General features: G+C 37.4%; 3 protein-coding genes across 4 annotated transcripts in view; 1 reads left to right on the top strand and 2 right to left on the bottom strand.

Moving 5' to 3' along the window:
• The window catches only part of elf1 (E74-like ETS transcription factor 1), a 45270-nt gene extending 42024 nt beyond the window's left edge, over nucleotides 1-3246 (bottom strand). Inside the window, exon 1 of the mRNA XM_083915514.1 lies at nucleotides 3059-3246. The gene's annotated coding sequence lies outside the window, so the exon portion shown is untranslated. The remainder of the gene's footprint in view (nucleotides 1-3058) is intronic.
• A 2290-nt stretch (nucleotides 3247-5536) lies between these two features.
• ube2a (ubiquitin-conjugating enzyme E2A (RAD6 homolog)) lies at nucleotides 5537-11553 on the top strand. The gene is made up of 6 exons (XM_083915112.1): nucleotides 5537-5700; nucleotides 7796-7876; nucleotides 8276-8301; nucleotides 8671-8760; nucleotides 8874-8962; nucleotides 10527-11553. Exons 1-6 carry the CDS (start codon nucleotides 5657-5659, stop codon nucleotides 10653-10655), a joined length of 459 nt encoding a protein of 152 aa, XP_083771238.1. The 5' UTR covers nucleotides 5537-5656; the 3' UTR covers nucleotides 10656-11553.
• Nucleotides 11554-11745: 192 nt separating this feature from the next.
• Nucleotides 11746-17017, bottom strand: nkrf (NFKB repressing factor). Of its 2 annotated transcripts, none has more exons than XM_083915229.1 (3): nucleotides 16719-17017; nucleotides 16242-16369; nucleotides 11746-14601 (listed from the first exon to the last, which is right to left on the bottom strand). In XM_083915229.1, exons 2-3 carry the CDS (start codon nucleotides 16330-16332, stop codon nucleotides 12341-12343), a joined length of 2352 nt encoding a protein of 783 aa, XP_083771355.1. In that variant the 5' UTR covers nucleotides 16333-16369; nucleotides 16719-17017; the 3' UTR covers nucleotides 11746-12340. The 2 variants fall into 2 exon arrangements, with proteins under 2 accessions (XP_083771355.1, XP_083771354.1); XM_083915228.1 differs by having other exon boundaries at nucleotides 16736-17017.
• Nucleotides 17018-18664: the final 1647 nt, after the last annotated feature.

Genomic DNA, 18664 nt, shown 5'->3' with positions numbered 1-18664 from the left:
AACGAGGTTACAGGTGGAATTTCCCGTGTCTCTCCTTTCTCTCTGACGTCATGTCCAGCGGCAGCGGTTTACTGCTGCTGCCTAGCAATCAAACATGTCCGACAAGGTGATATTCAGGTGTCCAAAAGCCTGGGGTGGTGAAACAGCAGCGTACAATTAAGGAACTTTGCAAACAACAGTTCCCCTGCAAGCCCTCAGAACAGAAAGCAGGCCAACACATGTAAAAAAAAAAAAAAAAAAAAAAAAACAGAGAAGTTAGACAGTTTTATTTCTCTTTTCACAAGTCAGTTCCTGCATTTCTGCAAGTCATTTGAGGTGTCAGCCATCTCATATGATTGTTTGTTTAGTCAAAGCATATAAACATTGCCATCTTGTGGTTATTTCTAAGGCACCAATTACACATGTTACACCTACGAAGGTGTTATTGTGTAAAGATGGTAGCCTCAGAAAGTGTTTCAGAAGTAAACTATGTCCCTGGTTTAAAAAAATATCATATACGTTTCTGGTTAGAAATCTCTGAACAATGTTGCAGGGAGACCAACCTGTTTATATGCAAACTTTCCAAAGATTCCTTTCTCTTGCAAGGCCACTCTGAAAGCTTTTGTGAAACTGGAGTGCAGCTTTCTAAATAGGATAAAAGCTCAGATCTTCTTTTTGTGTAGCTAAATCAATATCCAGCAGCCCATTAAGGCCGGCGGGCACGACTTGGGCAAGAAGAAGAAGAAGTGTCTTGTGTCTGAGAAGCTTCTCGTCACTGAAGGGAGAACAAAACAGGACAGCTCTCCACTTACTGCCTAGGTCATCATCGCACTCGTCGGACTGCTGATGGTGACATCACTGTCACAGGACAAGAAGGCTACCGGGAAATGCTTTAGCATCAACAACCACACAGTCTTCTGTCTGCAGTGTGTGGACAAACACACACGCCAGATCACTCACAGCCTGTGCGGCATTAAAGCGATCCACGCAGAGGAGACAAAAGGGATAGGAGAGGCTGAATGTGCGTGCAGGAGCATGGTAGGATGCTCTAAAACTAAGACTGAAACTCACACAGGAGTATATTTGGAAAGTCTTGCTCTGGATAATTGCCTTCAGTGGGTTGAAGTTTCCAATTATCCACAAGCCTCTGCCAGTGTCCCCACCATAGGAAGACTGTAGGGGAGGGGAGAGGGGGTTGGTGGGTCCAGCTGGTCCTGTCTCTAGTGGGACTGACAAGCTCAGAGCTCGTAACTCTCCCCCTCCCTCTGCGTCACAACCGCCTCCTTGGAGGGAGCATCTTAACTGAAAAATGTAAACATCTGGCAAACATTTGGACTTGCCACAAAATAGCGTTGATCAACTACACTATAAAAAAATATTTTCTGTCAGGCATTGCTGACATATTTAAAGTTGGGGAAAGAAGCACACGATATTTTATCTGACCTCAGAGGAAGTTCTCGCTCTTAAAGCAAGAATATTCAGTCTGAGGCTTCTTCAGTGGAACGAGTGACACATGATGCAGTCACATTATGAATGGAAATCGTTTTAACCATCAATAACCATCACAGTTTCCCAGAGCCCAAGATGACGTGTTTAAACGGATTATTTTAAAAGAAAAAGATAATCCTTTCTCTTTAGTTGAAGTAGAGCCAGATTGTCATTATCAGCAGATAAAGGCGATAAAATAACCTTGTTTTAAAGAAAACGCCTTAATTAATAAAATGGTGCAGCTATTTATTTTATTTTTGCATATTTATTCAAATGATCAGCAATTGACTGATACTGAACATACGGTATTATTTAGCTTTATTTTTATTTATCCTTTAATTTCTCAGTGTTCATTTCTAGAGTTGGATGTGTGTAATGAATAATAATTTTAGATATTCTTTAATAAAGTGATTTGTGAAGGAAAGCAGCATCCTGAGTGCCTTTGCCGAGTCATGTCGGTGCAAAAATCAGTGCACAATCCACGTAGAAGAGGTCTACTTTCACTATATCAGCCGCCATATCTGTAATCAGTGAATATTGTCCCTCGAAAATCAGTATCAGACTCAAGAATGTCACATATGGGGTCCTAAATTGAAGACTACAAAAACAAATCCACATTTTAGAAGCTTGGATGAGTGACATTTTTTGCATTCTTGCTTAAAAAAACAGTTTGAATGATTGATTTCCTGTCAATCAACTAACAGATTATCATTTCAGATCTAATTCCAATTAAGTCTAATCAGAGGCAGAATATGCGCACATGTTCAGATTGTTATGAGGGGTCAGGTATAAATGCAGTATATTAACATGTTCCAATGAGTCTAGACAAGGCCACACCTGGCATCAGGGTCAAGACCTACTTCTGACTATGGAGGACAACATGAGTGTCCATATTAAGAGCTCTAAATGCAAGTCCTAAAAACTGCACCGGCATCCCGCATATACTAACTGTGATTGCTATCTCATATATGGATGAATTGAGTGGATAATTATTACAGTTAAAGCTGTGGCGCTGTCAAGGGGAGCATCTCTCTGAAGCACTTAATTATCAAGATTTTCAGCGCACACACACACACACACACACACACACACACACACACACACACACACACACACACACACACACACACACACACACACACACACACACACACACACACACACACACACACACACACACACACACACACACACACACACACACACACACACACACTGCAGTCACATGCTGGCTGACTGACACAAAGGGGAGTCACAGAAATCTATGGAGTAGTAGGCTTGGCTGCAGGTCATGTATCCCAGAGGCTACTACCATCATATGAGTTCAGTCATGCTTCTGTAGCTGCAGTATGATAACTTTCTGTGTATTGAGTTTACCCTAAGTGCATTAAAAAGGCCTAAACTGCTATCATATTCTACAATTATAGCCATTATCTGATAAAAGCCTTAATATTTCACATTAAAAGCATCAATGAGAGGAAATAAACATAACTTCAGTATCATCAGGGAACTCACATTACCCACGGATAGTTATATTGTTACTTACAAGAAGTATAACAAGTATAAAACATGCTTGACAGTGTGGACTCACCCTGGGAGAAGTTGTCCTCAGCACAGCATGTCCCCCCTTGGCTTTATGCAGGCAAGTGAGTGGCTGTCCTCTTGAAAACACGGAGGTTGACGTTATAGAAACATTATCCCTCGGTGTGAGTTGGAGACAAACTGGACTATAGCTCCATCATCATCATCATCACCACATAGTCACCGGTCAGCTTAACCCTCCTGCTGTTTTCGTGTGTTTCTTCCTGACGACACAGGGTTGCAGTTTTCCCCGACAGAGAGGCTGATGCGTGGGGAATTCCTAGCAGTCACATTTTCCTGGGAAATGATTGGCCCGGTACCAAAGTTTGGCCGCAGCCTTGGTAGTAGTACGACCAGAGGAATAAGAGCTGCTCTCACAATTGAGCAATGAGTAAAGACGTTATGAAAAAAAAGGTTATAAATGTCCGCGACATGTCCTATTGCTTACATTTTTTTATTCTTAATCGATATTAGTATTATTTACGTGTTATCCAGCGCCAATGAACACCTTGCACTGTGACTTACCGTTAAAGCAAGCGACAGTTGTGTTGACGTTAATGTTTAACTGGTTAACCAGTCACAGGTGTCACTTTACGGGCAATTTAGAAAACAGCCAAAACACGATTTTGTTTTTTAAAGTTGTGGACGTCAAAAAAAAGTCGGTTGTTTGGTTTGAGTCGAGTTTAATTTCCTGTACGCAACTAACGATACGTTAGGCTACGATTAGTGTTAGCACGGGGAGATTTTTAAGTGAAATGGGCATCTTCCGGGAAGGTCCAAGCCCTTGAGAGATGAGAGCAACTGAGGATAACGGGCGGGGTCTAGTCGGTTCTCGGGAAATGATGATAGCTGTGTCAAATGACCTACATATATGAAACATTGCCCAGTTTGTCAGTTATTATGCGTTCCCTACGGGGATTATGTGTTATATATTGTTTTTATATGGTCAAATGTAAATTACACGGTGACGTTTTCTAATTTAATAATAACGAAAACAAAAACTCTGTTCCCATACCGGGAGTCGAACCCGGGCCGCCTGGGTGAAAACCAGGAATCCTAACCGCTAGACCATATGGGAAAGATGTTTGTGATGAAGGGAGTATACGTATTTGATGGCTCAGACGTATACACTGGTGGTTGCTGATGGATTTTCATTTTCATCACGGTGGTTTGTAAACATTACATTTGAGGCATCATGGTTATTACTCTGGTTCTGGGTCGTTGATGTGCCGCATACAACAGTTGGTGGCTGGGTGACCATACCGAGACAGGTAAGAGCATCTTTGGTACAGTCGCACCATCTAGTGGCATTTCACTGTTACTGTAAACTGAATACAGGATGTTAGAAACAAATTGTAAGTTACAGTCACTGGTTATACCCAGTTATGCATTAAATGTGGATTCAATTAATCATTGTATTTGTTTTTTTGAATTAACAAAAGGAAAACCGTTAAAAATATGAACTTTTTTATGTACAAAATACAATGTATACAATAAACAGCACATTTGTGACGTAAGTCATGAATCAGTCAAAGAGAGTACAAAAAAAGTATTTTTTATATATACTGTAACTCTTTTTAAAACTTTTTTACAAGTTGAATAAACATATATATATATATATATATATATATATATATATATATATATATATTTAACTTTATTTATCATCAAATAGTAGGAACAATTGAAAAAGGAACAAAAAACAAAAACAAAGCGACAGACATGACATGACAAAGGCACACATCGAAATAAGGGCAAGTTAAAGTGGCAGACAAGGTCACTGAATCTAATTTGAATAAAATTCAATAGTTGATAAACATTTTTTGTTGGATTCAACATGTGAGAGACTCAAAATATATTTTTAATTCAATTAAAAAATATGTGAATAAAGGGGTTGCCTTGGACATTTTGACTTTATGTATATGGAATTTACAGAGTAACATGAAGAGATTAATTATGTTAAATTTATTATTGTGAGAGAAGGAGCCAAAAGTAATATTTTTCTCATTAAAGTGATACCTAACTGTATTTATACTGTATATACATTATATCAGAATCAGACATACTTTAATAATCCCACGGGGAAATTATTTAAATGTATTTAATATATATATATATATACATTTAATTATACATATATATTTAATTATATATATATATTATTTTCTAGTAACCATGTTTAGTTATTATATATAATAATAATAATAACTAGATATGGTTGCTAAACATATGACGTAATCTTCTGTGGAATTAACCAAGTGTAGAGACGGCGGGGGGTCACAACTATATAAAACATACTCTAACTATATTTCGTGAGTTTAAAATGATTTACACAAGTACACGCCACGTTCAGTGACACTGTTAGCTTGTGTTAATGAGACTTATACAGCTCATTTATTTAAACTCAGTTGACGTAAGTATCCCCTTTCCAGTGTGGATCAATGGTATCGTCCTTTGGCAGAGGCACACAGCCAAATATTTGACAAACTAGCAATCGTTGGCTAGCGAGCTAGGAGTTAAAATAATAAACCGGTAAAGTAAAAATACACTTCCACACACGTGATCCGGTTACGTTTATGCCAAGGGTTTAGGGTACCGCGTAAACAGGATGTCAACTCCAGCAAGACGACGTTTAATGAGAGATTTTAAACGGTAAGCGAAAAGAAAAACAACACAGAAGAAGCTACAGAGCTAGCGTTAGCCACCTAATGCTAGCGTGCTAGCGTTAGCCTACATGGCATTCTCTAAACTAACTTAGAACACGATCAAATGATAATACAAACGGAAACATGAACATAGGCGGGTTATAGTTGTGTTTTTGTCTTCGGTGAACAGTTCATTTTGGGTAGTGTTAGCAAGTTAATGACTGGTTAGACACTGACAGGTAAATTTAATTGTTACTGGTAACCATTGTTGGCAGTTGATGTTGTGTAACGTATGAACCACTGCTGTTTTATATCCTATGAAGTATAATGACAATCAGTTATCGAGCCTTCCCAGACAGTGTTAAGGTATATTTAATAGTTAGACTGGATATGTACTGCAGATATATGTAATTCAATTCTTCCTTGTCAATAAGAACATTTCCTATATCCACAATGACATTTTAGACATCTAGAATAAACATTTTAGATTTAAATTTCTTTATTTAAAAGCGACGACAGACATTAATTAGTAAGAGCAACAAAGTCACACATGTAAATGTGCCAGATTTTGCCATGCAGGCTAATTTTCATCGGCAGCCCCTGGAAAGTCAATGACATTTAAGAAAGCATTTAAAAAAACTTACAGGAAAATGCAGCACAAAAACTTAGACACAAGCATAACAAATAAAACAACACAAGTGTTAGTTAAAACATAACGCATACACATGGGAACCAATTGATTAAACAGCAAACAGATATAAAATAAACATGTGTAACAGAACATTAAAGTACATGAGCATTTAAAGACAGACAAAAGCCCCATGCGCAGACTAGGAGCATAAATTAAACTGCGTAGTAGTAGGACATTCTGGATATCCGTAATGTCATTCTTACTAGGAAAAACTTCCATTTCAGATATCTACAGTCCAATTGTTACTAGTCACAATTTTAATTTCAGATACCCCAAATCCCAAATTCAGATATCTATAATGTAACTTTGACAATCCAAAAAACATTCTGACTAGTAAAAATGTAATTAGGGTTCGTACAACTGCAGTTTTCCTAGTAAGAATTACATTAAAGATATTTTCATTCTAGATATCTGAACTTTAACAGTGGATATTTAGAATTGAAAGCTCAATAAACATGAATGGCAAAAGTGGCATCATTAGTACTAGTACGAATGTCATTGTGGATATCTGAAATCATCATTCTGACAAGTAAACGTTCAATTTTGACTATGACAAATGTTATTATGTATATCTGAAATGTAATGACAGATATGATTGTGATTCTATGAAATGTAAAAAAAGGCTTGCCATTGTTAATGTGTTTAATGTACTGTATGATATCTACTGTATGGGCTTTAATTACCACTGGTTGTTGAAGATGCAGCCAGATGGCTCTTCACATGCAGAAAAAAACGATTGGGTGGATGTTCACTGTTCAAACACACACTAATCGAGGGGGGCTCCTATTCCGGGACCCTCATAGATCACCATCTAAGCCTGAGGATAAACAAGCATCTGCCATGCAGTCACTAAAAACCTGCAGACACTTAGCACAGTCTGCTACGGCACATAGTTTCTTATCTCTGATCTACAGTATGTTCAGACTAAACCGCACTGATGGTCACAGAGCTCACTCTCTAAATCAGACACCATAGGTTTTTGACAATGTGACTAATGATATAAAACACTATAGACCACGTTAACATATTTTACCACTTTACAGTATTACTACAGTATGATTGATGCCACTATATTACAAAAATAAGCATTATAATAAGGTTTCTTTGGCCACCCAGCGTGAATCCTGGTCGAGTGTTTGCCATTGGGAAATCTGCAAACTCGGCCCTCCTTCAGCACACAATTGCCCACCCAGGTTTAGAGACACAACTTGGGGCTTGTAGTCCTATTTTCATACTCAACAGAGCCTTGCTGCCTGCTGATTTTGAGCCTTCACTGCCACTATTTCATACTATTAATTCACTTATAATAATATAATACTGTATGTCTACTAGTAATGACTGACCTCCATGCGTTATGCTCTTTCTAATATCACCTGTATTTTACCACTGATGATTTTACTGCATCTGTTAGGCTGCAAGAGGATCCTCCAGCTGGAGTTAGTGGGGCCCCATCAGAAAACAATATCATGGTATGGAACGCTGTCATTTTTGGGTAAGTAAAGTTCAATTCAATTTTATTTATAGTGCCAAATAATAACAAAAGTTATGTCAGAACACTTTACATAGTAGGTACAGAACACACTCTATGACTTATTTATGATTTACATAGACCCAACAATTCCCCCGTAGAGTACGGTGGCAACGAAAACCTTCCCTTTAACAGGCAGGAACGTGGAACAGACCCAGCTCTATGCAGGATTTGTTAAAGACTATACGAGGGGTTTTAGACATTTTAGTAATCAAATGCTTTGTTGAAGTGGTCACTGCTTGTTCTTGGACATCAAATAAATGATAAATCTGTACTCTATGTCATCCATGTATTACAGTATGAAAAGTTAATTTGAGCTTTTGTAAGTGATGATTTACAACCTGTCTGTGACCTCTCTTTTAGACCAGAGGGAACACCTTTTGAAGATGGTAAGTCCTCTTTTAAAGATCTTTACACACAAATAATGTGTCTTTCCAACCCTGTTTTAAAATGAATCCAGCAAGTATTCATGACGACCATAAGCATTGGATGTTAGATTATATTGATTAAATTTAAATGGTGCTTTGAACCTTTGTGGTGAGTTTGTTTTTCCAGTTAAATACCGATCAGGTCTAAATGAATCAGATGACATATTTTTCAATATGTTTAAACCAATAACTTGCTGCACTATCAACTTGTCCTACAAAACCAAGGGATGTCGCACGGTCCTTGAACAGTCATGGAAAAGTTTTGTTCATGTAAACGAGCCCTGGTTAATGTTTCTTAATTCATACTATGCAACTACTTATTTCTTTCAGGAACATTCAAACTTACCATTGAATTCACAGAGGAATATCCAAATAAACCTCCAACAGTGCGATTTGTCTCCAAAATGTTTCATCCAAATGGTACGTTCCTAATTCATCGCACTAACACATTTAATTTGCAGCAATTACAAGTTGTTACATTTATACTTTACTTATCCCAGAAAAAGCTTTATGTGGTGTATGCTCTTTTGCAGTGTACGCAGATGGCAGCATATGCTTAGATATACTTCAGAATCGCTGGAGTCCAACCTATGATGTGTCTTCAATCTTAACTTCAATACAGGTAACACTTCTTCATGCAGGGGAACATATTGGGCCCCATGTTTTCTAAGTTTTCTCTTATTTGTTCTTGCACAAAGCAATAAGAGGAAAATGGGATTCATGAAATATCCAGAGCCAGTCTTTTCTTATCCACCCGATTATGTTGATGAATCGCATTTGATATTCGTGGTTTTATTTAATTTTTTTAATTATTTTATCTGCTTGTTTTAATTCTTTGTATATATCTCAATGTAATTTTATGTGTGTCTTTCCAATGCTTTTAATGTACAGCACCTTGAATTGCCTTGTTGTTGAAAAGTGCCATACAAATAAACCTGCCTTACATTTGATCTTAAATTGGATGTGTGTGCCAGCTAATTTGGAGTTAGCATAGGGAAACGCCTCAGTACGCTCATATAAGTGCAGCGGACTTTAGGGCTGTGTACAAACCAACAAGCCACTGACATTTGTCAGGTCACGTTGAACTCAGACAACAGAAGAAAGAAAAAGGATTGGAAATATACCTAATAAACACCTAATAAAAAATACAAACGGCCTACCCAAGTCATAACATCCACTTTACTTAGTGAAGTTTCGTTAAGAGGAGACTCACGTGTAAACATGTCCAAACATAAACCAGTTTAAAAAATATATAAGGAGATGATTTTTACAAGGTACAGGAATGAGGAGGGTCGATGATTATTACTGTGTATATATTGTTTATTTACTTTTTCATTTATGTATCTATGTGTTATCTTCAGTATGTGTGTGTATGTCGTACTGTATGTATGTGTATATGTGTGTGTGTCTGTGTGTATGTATGTTTATATAGGAAGCTTTATTGTACTCTGTCATCTTCAGTATGTGAGTGTATGTTATATATTATAATAATATAAAGAATAATATATTTTATTAAGATAAATCTTTGTAATAGAATTATGCTTTGTTAGATATAAAACAAGGATAATTGAAGAATGACAAATGGAAGTTATTATTGTTATTATTACTATATAGATAGAAGGCAAAATATTTCAGTAATATTTATTAAAAAGGGTTGGAATAAAATAAGTTTATACTTCTTCCCACTCCTTTTCGGATATGTAAACAGAATTTATATTTTTTCAGTTTACTCTGTTATACTTTGTTATTGTACATTTATTTTCCCTTTTCTTTATGACTGCCCATTAATGTATGATCATTTTGTTTTTTCACAAATTCAAAATAAACTATCTAAACTAAAACTAAAAAACAAATTAATGACATTCAAAACAAATGAATTAAACTTTTAAAAACAAGAAAAGGCATGTTGGCTCACGTGTGGTCCCGCGCACTCTTAAATTTTGATCTTACCTAAGAATAAGTGGAAAGTACGCAGGTAAATTGTTCTTACATACAATTAACGATCAGATCTGTGTAAGAATGTTTCATACATGAGGCCCGAAGTGTAAATTAGGATTAGTTGCAGCAACAAGAAAAATAATAAACAATTTTTGTAAACGAGTACAAGTCATTTTTCATATTTCTGTTATGTCATAAAGTTGTATTTTATTCCTAACCTACTGAGTTTCTGTGTTGTGTATTTAAAGTCTTTACTGGATGAGCCAAACCCAAACAGTCCAGCCAACAGCCAAGCCGCCCAGCTGTACCAGGAAAACAAGCGGGAGTACGAGAAGAGGGTTTCTGCTATTGTTGAACAGAGCTGGCGTGACTGTTGACCCCCGTTACCGTCTGAGCATGAACAGTTGCCGGCCCAGGATCAAGAAACCACAGGTCAAGAAAAACAACTGATCTCACAGAAATAAAATGACACATCTTAAAATTCTTCTTAGTATATTTGTCCCATAACTGTCGCTAAGTTCGTATGCTGTTGTGTTGTGGCATTCACTCGAGCCGAATGCTAATGTTGGGCAATAGCGTATGTTTGTTAAAAGTTAATGTACCTTGTTATATCTGGGTTACTTGCTACACGCCCCGACTCTTTTCTTTTTAAGACAGGCAATAGCCAGTCTCTGTTGTCCCTTTTCTGCCTGTTTATTTAGACATGAAGTAAACTTGGTTGGATGACAGCGATGGTTAATTAGATGTGCTTGCTGTGTGGTTTGCAGTGTATATACCGAGAGTTCATATATTCCAACAACAAAAAACGAGCCGTTTATGGATGTTTCTTTTTTGTTTGTTTCAGTGGCCTCGCTCCTTTTGTTTGTTTCTTTCTTTTGAAAGCCTTTTCAGAGGGATAGAAAATATACCCGGCATTGGATTTCCATCCCTTTCTAACAAGTTTTCGATTCAACAGATGCCTTTGGGGGTCATTTTCCTCTCAACTGTTCTTGTCAAACCATGCCTTTTGATTTTAAAAACCTTCTAGCTATTGGTTAATATATATATGTCCCTCTTAAACAAAAGAAACAACACATTCAGTGCCCTTTCTGGGCACTAAACTTTGTTTCGTGCACAGTTTCATAATGCTGATGTTTAAAGGCTGTGTGAGAACATTTCTATGCTATTTTACAATCTTACAAATCAGCTGACATAACAGGCTGATAATACTGTTTAAATCACGATGGTGTCCGTTTTCAGATTATAAAACTTTGCACTGGTAACCCATGTAACAAACTGTACATTTTCTTGTAAATAAAATAAATATACATCTGTTGTCTTTGTTGCCTTTTAACTCAGTACAAAAATATCCATCTGATGGTTTCAGTTAAAATTTATTCAGTCATTACAGCTGTGAAAACAAGCAGACAACTGTACTCACATGAAACCAACACAGTGGACATTTAACAAAGATCACAGCTTACAGTTTCCATGTGAACATTTTCTGATAACAGACGCAGCTTGTAATTGTAGAATGACCTCCGGGAGTTAAAAGGGCAGACAGCATTGCTGGTAGAGAGATTGAGATGTATTACTACAGTGAGACTGATATGGGCACCGAGCTACAGTTCGATGTTGATGCCTCTCACGAGTCAACAATGTTCACAAACAAGCAGTGAAAAGCTGCATATTCTGCCAAGTTCCTGAAGTAGCCACAAAACAAAAAGTGGATTTTAATGAAAAACAATTTTTTTTATTATGATTATTATTCAGAAAATAACCGGAACATCATCCGGGCATGATGCCACAACGAAGTACTGAACGCAAGCTCGTTCTGCAAAAGTGAGAAAAAAAAAAGACGCGGAATGGCAGAAGACAAAAAAAGACAAATCGCTTATCCTCGAGTTCCTGCTAAAGGGAATGCAGAAACCACAGGTGATCCCTGAAGGACTGTCTGTTATTAATGTATGTTGTAAGTTTGTCACAAGTAAAAACACAGCAGTTACACTTGAGTGTGATTTGTACTGAAGTCCAAGCAGATGTGATGTGCAGTCGTTTTGTTTTTTTTTGCAATGCATGCAAATCAGTGAGAGGCCTGAGGTTTCACAAGCTCATATCGTCCCACCTGTCCCTCCTGTAGAAGCTGACCAATGAGCTGGTCTTTGTGTACTTTGCGACTGACAATAAGGAACCGTAGCCGTCCCTGTCCGTACGACTTGCTTCGTAGGCCGTATTTCTGAGATATCTGGTGGATCTGCTTGCGTTCATCATTGGTGAGGTCAGTGGAGAAGCGAAGATCATCCTGGCGGTCTGAACTGGCATAGTTACGAATGATGTCCTCAATATCGCGCTTGCTGAGCTGGTTTCCAGATTTGTCCGTGTCCATACCCAACCCTTCTCTGGAGAACTGCTCCTTCACTCGGATTGGTTCTGCGATGCCTTCCCCATCTCGGCCCAGACCACCTCCCTTCCAACCCATCTTGCGGAGCAGCTGGTTTCCGATGTTGTCTTCTTTAATCTCCTGCCTTGTGGCCTCCTCACCAGAGCGAGCCAGGATCTGGGATCGGGATATGGCGTCGTTGTGACCCTCCTTTCTTAGGTTGGATTTGACCACCGCCTGCGTCTGTCTCAAGGTTGCCAAGGCTTCATTTGCTGCAATGTGCTTCACTATTTTCTTGGGCCCAATTCCAGCTGCTACATACTGTCCTTCCAAGTAAACTTCACACCTCCAGCGATGATTAGGCAGAACCATGAACTTGTAATCAGCAGAGACTTTATTGAACTGAGCTGTGTCATTAATGATACAGATTGAATTGTCAGAGTTTTCCAGGATGACCAGCTCGCTCAGATGTTTCTTTTTGCCAACCTGTTGACCAAAGCGTCCACCGGAATCTGATTGATTATTCCCTCTGGAATATTGTGATAGTTGTTGTTGTGGTTGATGTTGTTGTTGTTGTTGCTGCTGCTGCTCCTGTTGTTGCTGTTGTTGTTGTGCCTGGTTCATGCGAAGTTTCCTCACTGCGTCTTCAGCCGCTGAATGCTTTGAGCTCTTTTTGGTACCCGTTGCCTGCGCCACCAGCTCATCCTGCAGGTAAACGCTGCACAGCCAAGCGCTGCTGTTGGGGAGCAGGTCGAACTTATAGTCGACCTTCATGCGATTGAAAGCTGCAGAATTGTTGAGTATGCAGATGGCGTCGTGAGCATTGTCCATAACCACAAACTCTGTCCAGTGCTTCCGTTTGTCAGGCTCGTATTGGCCCTTGGAGCTCGGTGTCGGTTTATCCTCTGGGTTTCGGAGTGCAGGTAAAAAGCCTGGGGTTGGGCAGTGCATCTGGCAAACGACTATGTCATTGACTACCGAGTGCCTGTATTTGCGCTGCACCACACGAACCTCGACTGTTTTCAGGAAGAGTTTTACAGCCTGCTCAGAAGCCCGGTCCCTCGCTCCATTTTTACTACCAGAATATCCGGTAGCAAGATACACACCCTGACATCTCAGTTCACAGGCGTAACCGTCAGTTGGCACTTTCCTGTTCTTTGGTAGGTCAGACTGAGGAATGTCCTTCAGGTTGACATAAATATACTCAGGATTGGTCTTGCAGGCCTGAATGCTGCGGCTCAACATGAAATTATAGTTTGGCGACTCACTTCCAGTCATGAACATCGGGTCCCTAAAAGCAACAGCCAGTGCGGACGCTACACTGGAAATCAGCCTTTGCTTCTCATCTAATGTTGGTTGAGATATAGGAAGAGGCTGCGACGAAGAGCTCGACTGAGAAGTGGTGGGACTGCTGCTGCCTGGACTGTTGTAGACTCTGCTGAACGGCCTGCTCGATGATGGTCGGTCCTGGTGACTGTACCCCAAACCCTGACGTCCTGAATCCCAGCCTCCTGATCTGCTCCCTCCCCCGTATCCATTGTATCTGTTGGGCTGAGAATAGGAATCCGGAGTTCGAGCCGAGTGGGCTTCATACTTGGCTGAGTAGTCCTGCTGTGTTTTTGACATGAAGTTTGTAGAGGACCCACGCCCCCCATACCCCAACCCACTTGTGCTACCTGAACAAACCTCTCTGTCTCGGTCTCTATTGGGACCCCAAGAGTCAGAACTGTATGATGCCGGCCGGAGGGAGGAAGAGCCCTGCGCTCTGCTGGTGCCACTGTAAGAAGAGTGTTCAGAGTCCCACTGTCTCGCACCGTACGACTCGCCCCTCTTGCGCTCCTTATCATTCTCCTTCTCATCAGCACCAGTTCCTCCGCTGCTCCCACCACTGACAAAGTGCACAGGCTCGAATCGAGGTCTGGAACCGAATTTTGACACAGGCATTTTCCTCATGGGCTCGTCTCCTGCAATAACGTGACACAGGTAAACGGTTAGAGAACCGGAAAGGATGTCTAGTTTGACTTGAATTAAATTATCGCATGAGATGGGCACAGCAGGTTTGAACGTCAAGTGGAACTAGTTTGAAAGTGTGATTTTATTCATTTCTTTAAGTAGGATGCTGGGGCAGGACTTAATGGTTAAGTTTTAGTAGTAGGCAGATCAAAGACTGTAAAATGGGCACTGACAGTAATGTGTACACAGCACTGACCTCCACAACCGTCCCCACTTACAGAGTTAGTAGAAGCGCATGCTATAAGTGCCAGACTATACAGATTTTTCTTATTATCCACCCCATGAAAAAGTAAATGATATAAATATATTAATACTCTGTAGTGAACCACATCTGCAGCTGAAAATAGTCCCAAAGTTTTTTTTTATTTTACTCCAGTTTGAGTAATGTTTGCCTACAACAGAAAAGCTCATTTTTAAAGATTTATGTCTTCAGTCGGAACGAATGGGTTTGACCTGAGAGTCAGGGACAGGCTGGAGAAGTTGAAAAGTACGGAGAAACAAACAAACGCATTAGAAGTTTTGGTCTTCACGGATATTTGTTGACAATAATAAAATATAGAATATTATTAGGGGTGTATATCACAAGTTCTATCGTGGTACCATATTATATATAATCTTTGGACAACGATAAACAGAGTCTGCCGCAATATGATTTTGATTCAATTTAGGGACCTGAGATCCATATGAAATAATCAATGACATTTATATCAACCCACAAAAGCAAGTAAAATATGATTTGATACTTTTATTAATGTCTTCCGGATATTTAAATAAAAAACAGTTTTCTTTTTAATAAAAATAATATAAAGTGTGATTTTTTAAAAAGCACATCTTAAAGATAACAATATGTCCTGATATTTCCACTTTGCATCACAGAATCATTGATTACTGTGTCGATATATCATCGATGTATCATTAACCCTAAATATTATACGCCTTGTTCTGCAACACTGGAGCGAGCTGCAATATTGCTGCAACCTTAAACGCCCTGAAACACACATCTGACGCATGTTTCTGCCGCTCATGAGCGTGGCAAACATTTGCAATTGCATTATACTCTAGTGAACTGTTATATTGTTGAACTGTACTATATATTATATCTTCTATAGTATATTTTCCCTCTCTTTATTGTAATGTACCATATTACACACATTATAATTAACTTGATGTTGCATTGACTCTTGATCCGTATTCTATTACAATAATAAAGACAAACACTGAGTACCATTGCTAATAATATCATATAATCTGCTGTACACTGTTTCCATAGACCTGTTGACTCTGCTGCAGTGTCACTTATCAGCACCACTCACTCTACTATGTCATATTTGTGTCCATATACTCTTTTATTGTACATATGTCTTGTTTCTATTTTATCCTATTCTCTTTTTGTTCATCTCTTATTGTTAATTTGTTACTTTCTACAGCGAACAAATGACTTGTTTTAAAATCAGCCTTTTGTTCGAGTACTGAAGTTGTCATTATGTCTACGAGCAGTTATAAAAGTGTGATTTAGAACATGTTTGGGCACATTTGTAAGACAAGATGAAAATGGAAACTTTTAGACGACACATCCTAGATCCACACTCACTGCCATCAGAAGAAGTAGGTCTCTTTTTTGCTTCAGAACTTGGACTTGGGTCAAAGGAGGGCATTTCGCCAGTGTCAGCCCCTTCTGCCATCACCACCAGCACCGTCCAAATCACATCCAGGCCATACCTGTTAGATTAAAGGCCAAATGTGAGTTAAAACATGACCTGAATGGATGAAATACACAAAACAAAACAAGTTAATACACCATGCTGCCTATAGAGGCTCATCAAAACATCCCCTGGAAAACAAGCAGCAGCATGCAGTGACTCAAACACAAATGTGCCTGCACTAAACATTATATTGCACAGATAGAAATTTACTATATGAGGATAAAGGGGATATAAAAACAGCTGCATTTCATACCAACACAAGGCCGTGACACAGTGACGCAGTAGGCCGACAGTGCATCCCTCACAAGCAAACATTAAAAATAAGAAAAATACATTTATTTACATTTAAATGCGCAACTAGTTACCTGTGTCATATCCCTACCTTCAGGTGTAGCCTTTGGTCCGGTTTATACGTCAGTCCTTCAGCAGAGAAACACACAGTGCGTTTATTTTTATGCTGCTAGCCTCTTTGAGCTAACCCAGCTCCACTTCACAGCAACACAGAGCTCGTTTTAGTCGTTTTTAAAACACTCAGCTCGACTTTAACGTAAACTAAAATGTAAGTGTGTGTCCCTTAAATGTTATATCCCAAACTGGGGGTTCAAAATTAAGCGAAAACACCTCCCGGGAGCTACAGACACCCATTCAACTCAGCTAGCAAGAAGCATCCATTTTCTTGAGCAGCTACAGTGAAAATGATGGCGTCTGTCACCGCACTTACCCACAATGCTTTGCGAGTTCACGCACAGTGGGCCATGCATGTTTTTTTTGTTTAATATAAACATTTATTTTCCAACATGTTCCTAAATATGACTTATGTCTCGATGAATAAATGAATACAGGATTTAATGAATAAATGGATAAATAAATACATAATTAAATAAATGGATAAATACATGCTGAAATAAATAAATGAATGAATAAATAAATAAATACATAATTAAATAAATGAATGAATAAATAAATAAATACATAATTAAATAAATGAATGAATAAATAAATAAATACATAATTAAATAACTGGATAAATACATGCTGAAATAAATTAAATAAATAAATAAATACATAATTAAATAACTGGATAAATACATTCTGAAATAAATGATTGAATAAATAAATACATAATTAAATAAATGGATAAATAAATAAATAACAACATATTTAAATACATGGATAAATACATGCTGAAATAAATGAATGAATAAATAAATAAATAACAACATATTTAAATACATGGATAAATACATGCTGAAATAAATGAATGAATAAATAAATAAATAACAACATAATTAAATAAATGGATAAATACATGCTGAAATAAATGAATGAATAAATAAATAACAACATAATTAAATAAATGAATGAATAAATAAATACATAATTAAATAAATGGATAAATACATGCTGAAATAAATGAATGAATAAATAAATAAATAATTAAATAAATGGATAAATACATGCTGAAATAACTTCATAAATAAATAAATAGATAATTAAATAAATAGATAAATACATGCTGAAATAAATGAATGAATAAATATATAGACAGAAATACGGAAAGAAAGAAATGTAGGTGAATGTAGATTTAAAGCATGTATTTATTCTTCTTTTTATTTTTAATTATGTGTATTTATACACTTATTTATGCATTTATTTATTTCTGTATTTATTTATTTATGCATTTATTAATGTATTTATTGAGACTTAAATAATGTTTAGTCCTCCACATATTTATACACAATACCAAAAATGTATTTCTAAATGCAGCAATATTGAAAAATTAAAATGTAGAAAGACAGTAAAATGCAAAAAAAAAAGAATAACAAAAACAAAAAACATATGGGATCTTCTAAACTAAGGGTGTACATTTTTAAATGGCTAAAAAATCTAAATAGTTTTTGCAAATTCATTATCTTTGAGTTTTAAGTTTTGCAAAGTGGTCAAATATGTAATATATATTTAAAATCCAAATATAAAAGGAGGCGATAGTTTAATGTATCCATGCTCTGGGCTGCTGTCTTATTATGTTTTGTATTTTATGATCTTTCAAATATTGCAATACATGTACATGGACAAATTTCAGGCGATCATATTGAAAAAAAAGACTATAAATAAAATAATAGAATACTTTGAATACAACTAGAATACAAAAATACATTCAACAGAAAAGTGTAAGAGATGAATGTTAACTTAAACATCTATTATACAACTCATTTATATTTTTACTACAGCGTACAAATTATGTGAGATCTGTCTTAATAGCTTTTCTTTGGGTTGCGATCATAGACTGTATAATGGTTTTACAACTTAT

This window comes from Echiichthys vipera, assembly GCF_963691815.1.
Source record: "Echiichthys vipera genome assembly, chromosome: 6".
NCBI lineage: Eukaryota > Metazoa > Chordata > Actinopteri > Perciformes > Trachinidae > Echiichthys > Echiichthys vipera.
The sequence above is the reverse complement of the archived record's forward strand: the minus strand, read 5'-3'. Positions and strand labels throughout refer to the sequence as shown.

Excerpts from the sequence above, each read along its gene's own strand:
- nkrf (XM_083915229.1), bottom strand. The coding sequence starts at position 16,332 with ATGGCAGAAGGGGCTGACACTGGCGAAATGCCCTCCTTTGACCCAAGT. Across the intron at positions 14,602-16,241 it reads ACCTACTTCTTCTGATGGCA|GAGACGAGCCCATGAGGAAA; the intron begins GTGAGTGTGGAT and ends ACGTTATTGCAG.
- ube2a (XM_083915112.1), top strand. The coding sequence starts at position 5,657 with ATGTCAACTCCAGCAAGACGACGTTTAATGAGAGATTTTAAACG. Across the intron at positions 5,701-7,795 it reads TTAATGAGAGATTTTAAACG|GCTGCAAGAGGATCCTCCAG; the intron begins GTAAGCGAAAAG and ends TGCATCTGTTAG. Across the intron at positions 8,963-10,526 it reads CAATCTTAACTTCAATACAG|TCTTTACTGGATGAGCCAAA; the intron begins GTAACACTTCTT and ends GTGTATTTAAAG.